Source organism: Chaetura pelagica, unplaced genomic scaffold (genome assembly GCF_000747805.2).
Source record: "Chaetura pelagica isolate M959 unplaced genomic scaffold, ChaPel_1.0 scaffold269, whole genome shotgun sequence".
Classification (NCBI taxonomy): domain Eukaryota; kingdom Metazoa; phylum Chordata; class Aves; order Apodiformes; family Apodidae; genus Chaetura; species Chaetura pelagica.
The window spans coordinates 307920-321623 of record NW_009954705.1 but is presented as its reverse complement, the minus strand read 5'-3'; the positions used below and the strand labels follow the sequence as shown (position 1 = coordinate 321623).

At 38.6% G+C, this 13704-nt stretch overlaps 1 protein-coding gene across 1 annotated transcript in view; it reads left to right on the top strand.

Moving 5' to 3' along the window:
• The first annotated feature begins 1063 nt into the window (after positions 1–1063).
• ATP8A2 (ATPase, aminophospholipid transporter, class I, type 8A, member 2) overlaps positions 1064–13704 on the top strand; it is a 270225-nt gene continuing 257584 nt past the window's right edge. Inside the window, exons 1-6 of the mRNA XM_010005627.1 lie at positions 1064–1095; positions 5829–5898; positions 7129–7256; positions 9340–9451; positions 10109–10274; positions 12641–12768. Coding sequence (XP_010003929.1) covers positions 1064–1095; positions 5829–5898; positions 7129–7256; positions 9340–9451; positions 10109–10274; positions 12641–12768 — 636 coding nt within the window. The remainder of the gene's footprint in view (positions 1096–5828; positions 5899–7128; positions 7257–9339; positions 9452–10108; positions 10275–12640; positions 12769–13704) is intronic.

Sequence of the window (13704 nt, the reverse complement as noted above, 5' to 3'; positions counted from 1 at the left end):
TTCCTGCTTAGGAAGTATGCAAACCTGAGTAGGGACAGCTGAGGCTGTATCCATAAGAATTGTCTTCTGGGAATTTGTATTATTTTCAAATGAACTACTTATGAGAATTGCATAGAACTGAGGAAAAAAATATTCTGTTAGTAGGCTGGTCTCTTCAACTAACAGGTGTTGAACACTCCACTTTTTGAACATATTTAAAAACTGGCTGCTGCTGCTTTCAGTGAAGGGTTTGAGTTTAGGTGTTCATGGACTGGATTTAGTTGCTCAGCAATGATTCAGCAGAAATTTTTTACTTTACTCTTGCAGTTAGGGTGGTATTAAGTATTTCTAGAAGCATCTGGGGGAACTACTTGGGTGGAAAAGCATGTTCCAGAGTGGATTATCAATGAGTACATTAAAACAATTGTTTAGGACTTGGGCATTACAGAAGCTAAGGCCTCTTTCAGTACCTTGTTTGCTTTTTTTTTCCCAATGTGAGCTTCATCAATTAGGATTCTTCTTCTGTCAAGGCCTATATTTGCTTTTGAGTAGGACTTTGAGCCTGCTTGACAATTAAGTCTCAATTCTATGAGACCAATATATATGATAGAGAGATTGAATGTGTTAGAGTCAAAACAATGAATAAAATGCAAGGGAAAAGGTGAGAAGTGAAAATCTGTGGTTAAGTCATACACAGAGATGCTTCCTGGTATTGATTGTCATTGGGCAATAATATAATGCCCTTTGTTTTAGGGAAGGTCACTTTACAAACAAGAAACACTGCCCATCTGCATGTTAGTGTGAAATGATGCCAAGAAGAAATCAGGACACCAACTGTTGTCTAGCAGGTGACAAAAATATTATATAATTTAGCTATTAAGGGCAGTTTCTTCCTCTTTGTTGGATGCACATGCAACAGCTGTGGACAGAAGTGTGGTCCCAACTTGAAAATAACTTTTTGGATGCGTGTGTTAGTTCTCATTCTGGTTAATGTTCATTACAGCTGATACAGTTGTTTTGGAATTTGTCTAAATCTTGGGCATTCCTTCTAATCAACTCTAAACTTTCTTTCCAGTTTTAAGAAATGGGATGTGGCAGAACATCATGTGGAAAGAGGTAAATAAAATCGGCAATGGGAGGGAATGTAAGAAGGTGCTCAAGAATTATTTCTGCTGGAATAAATTCTGGGGCTGGAGTTAATGCAAACTATGTGAGAATTCCCTCTGACTTGGGGTGGGAGACTTCCTATCTGTTGCAATAGTGAAAAATGCCCTGAGCAAGGCATCAGAGAACTCATCTGTAAATTCTAGTACCATGTTTCTGTCAAATGGTAATGAAATGTTTGAAGAGTTCTTGTTTGGACAGTTAGTACACTCCAGGGTATAATCAGGAGTTTTTCAGCTTACATCCAGAAGAGTAACTTTCACTGCAGTGCTTACCTTGACTGGTAGTCATAACAGACTGACTTTGCTACATATGCTAAAAAGCTCTTAGATTTTGAGACTAATTAGTAAGCTGTTGGCTCAAGTAAGGAACAGAAGCCCTGCTGCAACCTCAGGCACTCAAGACCTATGTTCTGTGAAGCCCTGTGCCATGACCTGGTACACTTTATTTCTAGAACTTGCTGAAATCTCTCAAGATATTGATCTAATCATGGCTCTTAATGCTTTTTAAAGGAGAAAATTGGCCTTGTTAAGTGATAAATGAGGAAAAAGTAGAGCCTTTTAAAATCTCTAGGGAAGTAGGCCTGTCTCAAGAGACCTAAACCAAATCCTGCTGGTGTTAGGCTACAGTAGAAACTTAAGTTTGCCAAGGCTTCTGATGGCTCATGCTGAATGCCTGTGCATACTGTTTCATGTCCTCTTTGTAGTGAGAACACTGAACTGAAAGATACCTAAAGGTGAACCTGAAATGAGGTTTTCTTATACCCTTAAGCACTTACTGAATTGGCCTGTCTGCATCTGCATGTTGTCTAGGTGTGTGTTTATTTCTAGGGATAACAGTTCTGTGCTATCTACCTTGATTACATTAAGGCACTTAAGGCAGACTTATGGTGGGTTTTTTTGCTGAAATTGTTAGGGATTCCTTTGCAGTGAGATCAGAGTAAGGCTAATGTATGTCTGTTCAAACATGCTATCTGCTTCAATTTTGAAAATTTAATGAGTTAAAAATATTTCAAGCCCATCTCAGTCTCTCAGGAGTGCATTGGTGCTAAGCAGCCTGGTACCTGTCAGGCAAACCTGGCTAACTGTTCAGAGAGTGCTATGTGGTGCTTCTTAGAATGAAGGTCCCAAGCATATGTGACTTCTGTTAAAGGTGTCTCTTAGGTTTTAAGTATTCCAGAAATTAAGACTTTGCACATCTTGAGTGACTAAAGGTCAGGGAAGAACTGGTTGATTCTATCTGTACAGGCAATGCTCCTTACTAGTCACTAGTACAAGCATCTGAAGAGAGCTAAGGGAGAATGATAGTGATGACTACGTAGGTGAGTAATATGGAGGAGGAATAGGAGAAACTCTTAATACTAGAGGAAGGTAAAGCTTTAAGATAACCTTTTTATTAGGAAAAAATATTTCTATAGGTTAAATAAGACTAGAGAAGAAAAGAAAACAACCTGAAATTTGAGTAATGGCAAAATTAGAGAAAACTAATTTTTACAAAATAAGCCACAGAAATTCACACCTTCTAATTGAGTATATCTCAGTTGTTTTAAGAGAATTGTTTACTTTCCATTCAGAAAAGGGAAAGCTTTTGAGACTTCCAAAGTTGCAGTGAAAAGTACTCTGACTTTCAGAAGCACTGTCTCTATCTGTACTGTGCATGATACTCTTCTTTTGATTGGGTGAAAGAAAATAACAAACTAACATTCCAGGCAAGCAAACTGTTTGTTTTTCTTTTCCATGCTACTGTACTTCTGTCCCTGACTCAACAGGTAGCAGTAGGAGATATTGTGAAGGTCACCAATGGGCAGCATCTTCCAGCAGACATGGTCATTATATCATCCAGGTATCCTGAATGGGTGTGGAAATGATGTGTCTGATGAACTGAGGTGCAGGGGACTCTGATATTAATAAAAACAGACATCAGATGACACTAAACTAAATCTCCACATCTGAATTTCAACAGTGTCAAATTTGTGCTTTACTACGCAATGATTAATGTATCATTGTAGGTGGATTCTTAAGAAAGACTGCTTCTTTAAGACTGAATAGTATTATCTATTACCTATAATTCACAAAGTATATACTTGAGTTTTTTGGAAGGCTGAAGGTCTGGGGACACAAGCTTCATGCAGTCAGTTGCTTTATGGCCTTCTGAGATCCCTCCATTTAATTAAGGAAGGTTTTTCTTTCAGTTAATTCCACTGAGTTTCTAGCATATTTTTCTATCCCTCAGGAAAGTTTTCTTTCGAACAGTAGTTCAAAAAAGGCTAGTGCAGCCAGCATCTAATAACTAGACTGCAAAATAGCTTTTGAACTTTATGTGTCTACCTCTTGTCTCTTGATACACTGCATGTATAGCCCACCTCTAGTGTGGTTGCAACAGTAAACTGTTGAGTTTGGGGTTTTTTTGTGAAATATAGGACAATTTCTTTGATACCAATGTACTGGCAAACAAAAATTGGTCATTAGTTCCTAAAAGCATTTGAGTGGTACTTTGCTACTAATCTAGATCCTATATTGTATTACGAATATTGAAGCCAAATAAAGACCACTGTCCACTTAGATGAGATTTAAACAAGACAATAGTGCAGTTTGTGTTCTTGAACTTGTTTTCTTCTAACAGTCAAACCACATGACACTTTGCTCTTCCCCATAATTTCCTACTATTCACATGCTTTTCAACAGTGACTGCAGGTTGCTGTGATCTTCAGGTTACAGTTCTGTTAGATGACCCAGTTTCTAAGGGAACTGGTTTTCTAAGCTACTGCATTTTCTGCTTCATCCTTCTTGTCTGTTCCAGGAAGCTTAATTTTTTTTTTTAAAGTTGTATGAGGAAGACTAGTCTTTTTGAACTGTCATGTGATGAAAAGCAGAGGTTTCTTCAGTGCATTGTATACAATATTGTATTTTTAAAAAACAAATGCCAAATTTTAAATAAGCAGAGGCCAACCTTAACAAGCAGTTTGGCTATACTTTGACATCAGTAACTTGCTGTTTTGACAATGAGGAATATTTGTTCTACCTGAGAACTTCTCTAATGCGTTATGCTAAGAAAGCTTTTAACTTGCATGGGTCAGCTTTTTTGTTCTACATTATTCTACTAACCTTTTGTCTTTGATAATCACATAACTGCATAATTTAACCCAAAGTATATTCAATTGGGAGAAGCTTTGCTTGAAGTAAATAACAATTTATAGACAGTTCTGCTTTACAGTTGATATTATTCCTAAGATTCTTTTAAATGATAGTACTAAGTATCCTCAGTTCACCAGAAGGCTTTGCATGCTCTGAAAGAGTGAGGTCTTTTGTTCGTATGTGCTAAGTTTGTCTGAGCTGACTGTCAGAGATTAAGTAAACAGTTGTTCATATATTGATTATTTCCTTCCCCCCATAGAGGAAAGGTGACATCAAATGAATTTTATGTAGAGAAGATGTTTGCATGAAGGGGAAAAAATATTTTAAGTCAAACACACTTTATATAGAGACACTTCCACATTTCTGTGGCAATTAAGGGAGTTGTATTGCAAGATCTCTCCCTCCTGAGTTGACAGGCTGTAGTAGACAAGGTGTTTGTGACAGAAGCAAAATTGGAATCAAGCTGGACTTCATCTGTGGCTTTCTTGGGTTCAGATTCTAGTTCCTCATATAGGAGGAGACAAAGATGATGAATTTTTTTAAGAAAAGTTATCTGGAGAGAGAAATTTAGTTGGTTACTGTATTATGAATGTACCTGTCTTAATTTTTATCCTAAGGAGGCTTTATTGCTGACTCTCTGGCCAATTAAGTATGTTTCCTGTAAAAGCAATTAGTTTCTGTGGGGGAAAAAAAATGAGCAACATGTATGGAAAGTGATATGCTGAAGAAGCACATGTTTGGTTCCAGATGGTAAGCTGATAGTCCTTAGCAGCCTGGTAAGACAGTCAGGAAAAACAGTTTTGGTGGTGCCATACAAAATTTTGGAATCTTAAGGGGCATGACAGGAAAATACTCTGATAGAATTACCCTTAATCATCAAACATGCTGCCTAAGCAGACCTCCTTCATACTAGGTGTTGATAAGAGCTTGGCTAATGGGAAGTTTGCAGTTCTGTGAGGAAGATTTGCACCCCTCCTTTGGCAAGGGCAGAAGCATCTCTGGAAGATGCAGATTACAGCCCTCAGTTTCAATCTTATGTACCTTTTCTGATTCTCAACACCCCCTCCTCCCCAGATGATTAGCAGTGACTTTACCTCCATAAAGCCCTTAAATTTTAAGGTCATCTTCTGGCCATGAGCTTTCATGTGTACAGTTCCCAGATAGAGCTCAATAGCAGAGGGCACTACCCTCTACATCCCCTTTTTAGACTTTCCAATAGTTAGTGTTGTATCTATTGTTCTTGCAGTCTGAAGCAGTTTTAACATGGCAATCAGTCCACTGGATATCTGATTTTGTTGACTTGTTGTATTATTGTAAACATTCTGATTTAGATTTGTCTTTTACTATCAATTCTTGGACAAGAATGTTCATATCCAAAGATGTCTCTAAAATGTGTACTTTTAGCTGGCTTATTCATAGATGTATATCACCAATGTGGATTTTTGTCTTCTGCAGTGTATTGAAAAAGTGTAGACCATTTTAATGAAAAAGTAGTGTAAAGTGAGTACTAGTACTGTGTTTTAATAACTGAGAATCTTATGCATGTTACAGTGAACCACAAGCCATGTGCTATATTGAGACAGCTAATCTTGATGGGGAGACAAATCTTAAAATACGACAGGTAAACCAAAATTAATTTCTTTTTTTTTTCCATGTACTATCTGATATTAGCTACAAAGCAGAGTCTAGCCTGCATGACAGCAATATAAGTACTTATTTTTTTTTAAAAAAAGCATTATTTCTATTCAGGTGGCTGTAGCCTTCTTTTCAATAGATACAAACCCAAGCAACAGTGTGTCATGTGCAAGTCTAAGAAGTAATCTGGAGGAAGTGTTATAACCTCACAAAGGCAGATTAAGCAGATCTTGACTGTGTTTTGTCAAAGTAGAACACCCTGCATTTGTGCTTGTAATGAGAGCTGCAGTTTCTGCTGTCACAGATGCTGAGTTGTCAGTTGCTTCTGCCTCTGTGCAGTACTGAAAAGAACCTTTTTATGTCTTTAGCTTTCTCTTTGTGGTAAACAGTAGAATTCATTTGGATGTGTCTAGTTTTTTTTTAAGAAATATTGTTCATCATTATTCTAAAGAGTTCAGAATCCTTGCCCTCTTTCATTACAAAAAAAAAAATAATTTGGATTAGGATTTTGCAATACAGATTACTTTTTTTAAAAAAGGCTGTACACTTGCTGCTTGTTTGCCACCTTTGTAGACATGTGACTGTTCTGGTTTAGCCTGGTAGATCAGATCTTGAGTTCCTGTCAGATTTTAATTGCTTCAGGACTCTTCATTAACACATAAAGATAAGGTTGTGGGGCCTTTTAAGACTTTATTCTGGCTTGCAGTGCTGCAGTCAAAATCTGGCAAAAGAAACACTACCCAGAACACACCCAAGTAGAGGTGTTCATAGATGAAAAAGCAATGGAATGTTGTGTGTGTGGGCTGGAATGGAGTAGCAATATGATAGGCTACAGTTGTATGATGGATTGAACCTTGAGTAGGATCAGGGGATAATGGCTGCAGTGACTGAAGAGAAACTACACTTAGGGGTGACTATATTTAGCAGCAGTAATGCATCAGTAGAGCTACACTTTGAGAGAAAAGCCAGGCATGTTTATGCTGCTTTTTCCTTTCTCCTGCACATGTGCAACTCCATACTTGGAGGATGCAGTTTCCCTCTTGGTTACAAAGTGATCATGTAGGTAGTATAACTCTATCTTGTAGAGGGTTTTAAACCAATCCTATATAACCAGCATCATATGTGTCCATAATCAATCTTCTTTGCAGGAAAGACTTACTAAATAACTTAAAAAACCCACCAACAAACCTGACAAAAAAACTTATGATCTCTGCAGGGATTGTCTCAAACTGCTAGTCTACAGTCAAGAGAAGAATTGATGAAAGTATCTGGAAGGATAGAATGTGAAGGACCCAACCGTCATCTTTACGACTTCACTGGAAACCTGCGCTTAGATGGTCAAAGGTATTGATTTGGTGACAAAGCCATAAATTAATTTGGTTAAGAAAAATGCTACCTGTGTGCTTCTAGTGCTGAGTCATAAGCATGTGTTTGCTATGGAAGAGGAAGCTAATAATGAAGTTGTCAGTTGAAGCATCTTCCAGTATAAGAAGGCATATTTTTGTCTTCCTGTTGAGTATTCTGCTTGTTATGGGAGGGTTGGTTTATTTTGAATGGTAGAGCTTTTAGTCAAAAGTAACACCTAAAGAGTGGCAGAGTGAGGGATATGGTTAGGGTTTTTAGGGACTTCTTGTTACAGTGGATACACAAAAGAAATAGAATCACAAAATGTCTTGGAATGGAAGGAACCTATAAAGGTCATCTAGTCCTACATCCCTACAATAAGCAGGAACCTCCTCAGAGCCCCAGCAAGCTGACCTCCAGGCATGGGGCCCCCACCACCTCTAGGCAACCTGTTCCATTGATCCACCACTCTTATTTAGTAACTTTTTCCTAATGTCCTGCTTAAATCTACCCTTCTCTAGCTTGAAACCATTACCCCCTGCTGGCCATACTTCTTTTGATGCAACCCAGGATATGGTTGGCCCTCCGGGCTGCAATTGCACATTTGGTGGCTCATGTCCAGCTTTGGAACCACTAGTACCCCAAGGTCTTTTTCCACAGGGCTGCTCTCTAGCATGTCTTCCCCCAGCCTGTATTCATATCTCTGCTTTGCGTGGCCCACGTGCAGGACCCTGCACTTGGCCTTGTTGAACCTCATGAGATTCACTTGGGCCCACTTCTCCAGCTTGTCCAGGTCTCTCTGGATGGCATCCCATCCCTCTGGTGTATTTACTGCACCACCCAGCTTGGTGTCATCTGCAGACTTGCTGAGGGTGCTTTCAATGCCACTGTCAATATCATTAACGAAGATATTAAACAACACTTGTCCCAGTACGGATCCCTGAGGGACACCGCTTGTCACCGTTTTCCATCTGGACTTAGAGCCATTGACTACTATCCTCTGGATACAACCATCCAGCCAATTTCTTATCCACTGAATAGTCTGTCCATCAAACCCATATCTCTTCAACTTAGAGAGCTGGATGTTGTGGAGGACTGTGTCAAAAGCCTTGCAGAAATCAAGATAGGATGGTATCCACGGGTCTTTCTTTGTTCACTGATACAGTCACTCCATTGTAGAAAGCCACTAGGTTCATCAGGCAGGATTTGTCCCTGGTAAAGCCATGCTGGCTGTCCCAGATCACCTCCTTGTTGTCCACGTGCCTTAGCATGTCTTCTAGGAGGATCTGTTCCATGATCTTCTCAGGCACAGAGGTGAGGCTGACAGGTTCTTGGGGTCCTCCTTTCTATCATTTTTAAAAATGGGCATAATGTTTCCTTTCTTCCAGTCACCAGGGACTTCACCTGACAGAAACCTTTCCCTTCCAAATAGAGCCAAAGGTTGTGCCAAGTTCAGATCTATAGAGAAAAATTATCTCAGAATCTGGAGTCTTTATCAGTGGGACTTTGATCTTTTGCAACTCCTGGAAGAAAGAACTCAGTTTTAGTAGTTGAATTCATAGAACTTAAAAGGTTGGTAGGATCATATAGATTTCATCTTGCTCTACCTGTTTTAATGCACAAAACCAGCACCTTGAGCAAAAGTGCTGAATACTGACAGATGCAAGAGTAGATGATCTGCCATCCCACTTGAAAACCACATGGGTAATAGTTTTCTCAAGATGCTTGTTTAATACAGGCATATGTGAGGATATGGTGTGCAAGTGTGATGCTTCCCTGTCCTTGAAGTGGGAGAGCATATGAGCCAAGGTAGAGTCTGGAGTAGCATTATGGCTGCCACATAAGCTTTCAAGTTTTGGGTAACCAGAACAACTCTCTTACATAACCTTTGCCCTGCTGTGCTTTAGTTGGGATTGGACTTACGCAGATTTCTGCCCTCTCTTGAGTTGTGTGGCCAATGTAAGTTCATGATATTATTTTTTAATGGTGTTTTTTGGGTTTTTTTGAGGGGGAAGTAAGGGTGAAAGGTGTAATACTTTGTATATCTTTCAGTTCTAGATAACACTCACTTCTTGCTTTGCAGCCCTGTTCCTGTTGGTCCAGACCAGGTCTTGCTAAGAGGTGCACAACTGAGAAACACTCAGTGGGTCTTAGGTATTGTCGTGTATACAGGACATGATACAAAACTCATGCAGGTAAAGTTTTAAGGAGATCTAGAGCATATTCTGATAGAAAATGGTCATCTTTCCTTTATTATTCTTGTCTTTTGAACCTGAGTTTATGAAATGTTTTGACTTGTTATAGTTGTTTAAGACCTGGAGATTGAGGAATACAAGGATACTGTTGTACTTGAGGGTGCATGTGTGTACATACAAATGCTTATTGAGGTATTTGTCTCAAAACACTTAAATATGTAAGCAAAAATGACTATTTTATCTGGTAGCTGGACAGCATTTAAACTGAGGTTTAACAGCTGAAGTAATGACCACCTCTTATTTTAGCACTTAAAGAGTAATGAGGTTAAGACTACTGTCTCTGTATGGCCTTAATGACAAAATGTCTGGAGACACCAGTGACATGCTAATTCTGCTGACTGTCAGTGGGATGGACAGACAGGAGATGAGCATGCTAGGTCTTGAGAATTGAATGGTTTTCTTAATCCAGTCTCCTGTCAGTTTTGGAGTCATCAGGAGTACTGACTCCTTTTATTACCTTGTTGACCTTTGCATACAATATTGAGCTGCATAGTATTGAAGTAGAAAATTCTGTATGGACTCTACAAATTTAAAACTGAACTTACTCCTTTTGTGTAAGCCACTGCTAGCCTCTCTCTTTTTTCTGCTACTGTTCAGAATTCAACCAAAGCACCCCTGAAGAGATCAAATGTGGAAAAAGTGACCAACATGCAGATTCTGGTTTTGTTCTGTATTCTCCTGGTGATGGCCCTTGTGAGTTCTGTAGGTGCCTTATTATGGAACAGAACACATGGTGAAGTCACCTGGTACCTTGGCTCCAACAGTGAGTATGCAGACAGCCTGGTAGGGATGTATCAGACTGTAGGATTGGCCAGGCTCTTAGCTTTCCTATATGAATGTATAAAATAAGAAATGCAAGAAACAAAGCCTGTGGATAACTTCTAATGGCCTTATATTTATTTATTTATTTATTTATTTATTTATTTATTTATTTATTTATTTATTGAGAATTGGCTGGTGTAACTTAACTTGCCAGTGAAGCTTCTGTTAATAAAACTTTCTAAAGGTTAGGTAAATATCACTGGGCTACCTCCCAGTGAGCAGGCAAGAAACAGAAGATGGGTGAGAAATATTCTTGGATATTTGGTGTTCAAGTTGTTACAGCTCTTTGGAGACACCATATGTGAATTTTTTTCAGAACAGGTCATGTACTGCTGCCTTATGTATCAGATTTAACTACCTGACTTCAGAACAGCAGGCATCAATCTGATGGTACTGACTTGAGCTTTATGCGTATGTACAGAAGAAAAGGATTTCTCTAGCTCTTATTCAGTCATAAATTCTGATCTGTCTTTATAGAGAGAACTGTTAAATGCTCAGTGTTATGATTTCATATTTACTGGATAGTGTTTCAGTTGTTTTCAATTCTGACTTCTGTTACTTTGTAATTAGAAAACTGATCTTTTAGCATGCTTGTTAAAGGGTTTTATTTAATTTGCACTCATTAAATTTATTCAGATATCAAAGATGGACCTTATGCAAACACTTAAAGATGAAATATATTGCTCTCCAATAGACTTGTGACTTGAGGGGTTTGTTAGCTAGCTGTAAAATATGTTGTAAGAAACATCTAGAGATGCAGATCTGCAAACAGTTCTTACAAACTGCAAATGGTCTTTCTGGTGATGACTGCAAAACAGATGGCAAAGTGTGTCTCCTGGCAAAGGGTGCAGTTTAAGAACTGCAATTGTTACAGTAATGAAAAAAAATTCTGGTAGATGAAGCATGAAAGTACTTAATCTTTGAGTTTGGTTTTTTGATAGGTGTAATGTTTTGCAGCAGTATCGGCAACTTTCAGAGCATCTTCCCTACCTTCCCTTTGTTTTTTACTGAGGCAGTTTAAATTTGTTCCTCTGAATTATGGAAGTAATACTGGAAAAGGTGAATGGAGCAAACTCTTGAACTTGTGCCAATAAAATACACGTTACCTGTAATGAATTAGGATGACACAGTAGTCTGAATAAATTCTTCTTTGTAAATAGAAAACACAATTTCTATCCATTCTGTAACTGCCACATATAGAAAAGCATTTTTTCAGGCTAGGCAGATAGGTGTTAAATGTTTGTTAAATGTCTCTAATTTCTATTAAGATGGTATTGGAAGAAGCCTTTTCCTATCAAGTGTGTTTGTAATCTTTCTACGAATGGACCAAATATATGGCATTCATGTGTGCTCACACTTAGAGGTACCTGGGTCCAAACTTCAAGTTTTAGCTTTTTTTAGGCTTCAGCAACAGTCTTGGACTTCTGGCACCTCCTAGTTGGCTCCCCTACCTTTTTACTGTCTTTAACACTGAAAACCCTGTAGCTGTGGGCTGTGACTCTGTTGTGCTGATTGGTCTGCATTCTGACTGAAGTGCCTCCCTAAGGTTCAAGAACAGAGGAACACAGACTTTGGATGCAAAGAAAGGCTGTGGGCAGCACTATGAGCAGGAGCCTTCCTCCTGTGTTTCTGCGGAACCATGTCCATTCTGGCCATGCTTCCCTTCTATTTAGAAGTAGTTGTGCTGGCAGATTTTTTGGGCAACTTGCCTAACGCTGTCACCATTAGTAACAGGTCCTGTGCCTAAGCAGGATGCCTTAGCTCATTTACTAGGTGTCTGTTTAACAGTCAACTTGTTCTCTCAGATTCCCTTAGTGTAACTTCTCAATTCTGCCAGTGCTGATAGATTTTAGAAGAACAAATTTTAGTCTTTATTTTATTCTTTTCTAGCTTCACTGAGCCAAGTAGGCACTTTCTGAAAGGTACTAATGATTTTGATGCCTCTTAATTGGGGCAATTGATACATCTGATGAATCTTCATATTTGTCTTATGTTGTGGAATATCATGCTTGTCACCATCTGTTTAGAAAAAAATGTTCACAAAATGTTTTGTTCCCTAATATATATCCTTCCCAAACTTTCCCTTTACCTGGCATAATCTGCTGTACATATGGGCATTTGTTTTGTGGGTGTTTTATATGTGTACTATTGAAATCAATATTAAAGCCCTCGTGCTAGGCCTCAACACACTTGCAGATTATTTTAGTGCTACTAAATCTGATCAGGTCAACTGCAGAAAGATGACGGCCCCTATGCTGTACCACTGAGTCTGCCTTCTGTCTGATGCTGTGTGTCTTTGTCCCACAGAAATGCTGTCTGTCAACTTTGGATACAACCTGTTGACATTTATAATCTTGTACAACAACCTTATTCCAATCAGTCTTCTGGTGACATTGGAAGTTGTCAAGTTTACTCAGGCTCTTTTTATAAATTGGGTAAGTAACAAGAATAAATGTATTAACATCAGTTTCGCGAAGTATTATTAAAAACAAAATCCACCCTCACATCTTTACCAGATTTTCTGATAATTTTTCTGATAAAACTTCTAGGATTGGAGGAGGACGTTCAGAGGATTTAAGGATTTACTGTTTGAGTTCTGTGTTCCACAGGAAGTGAAAAGATTTTGTTGTAGGAAGATCCCCTGTGCAAATGATCATTCTTGTATATTTTAGGCTTTCAGGGTGAGAAGAAAGGCTCATCTCTTTTGGCTAAAGGAGGTGTATCAGCTGATGCATATGCAGTAAATATCTTTTGAAAGTTCTTTAGGACTTGGTAGCTTCTCTCAGCCACAGCAGAGGGGAAGACTAGACTTGAAGGAAAGGGTTTAGGTGGTTTTGTTCTCTTTTTTTTTTTAATCCTCGTGGTGGCTTAAAGGTCAGCTTCGGTATGAATCATAGTATTTCTGTAAGGAGATGAGTTGATGGTGCCTTATGCAACAAAACAGTGATCCCTCTGTTCAGGAAGCTGTGACATCAAAGTGTGTTTCTCTTCAGTTGCAGACCAAAAATACTGTATTAATGTCTCAAGCTGAATAAAACCAAGAGGAATATTTTGTCTTTGTATGCATTAATCCTTGGACTTTGAGTAAAGTTGTAGTGATTCCTCTAAAATACAAGTAAATAAGGTCTAACATGTCTGTTCTTTGAACTGCCTGTAATGTATTGGAGGTGCTTAACTAGCTTATCTATGAAATTGCTGTAGTTCATGTAGTAGCTGTTTTGTTCACTCGCAAGTAAACATAGTAATACAAGGAGTTGTTTTCAGAATATCTTGGATTGTCTCTCCAATCCTGGATGTGACTTGAGTGAATTGCATTTTTATAACTGAAAACCTATGATTAGCAAGGCTGCTGCCTGTTAAAACTTATTCCT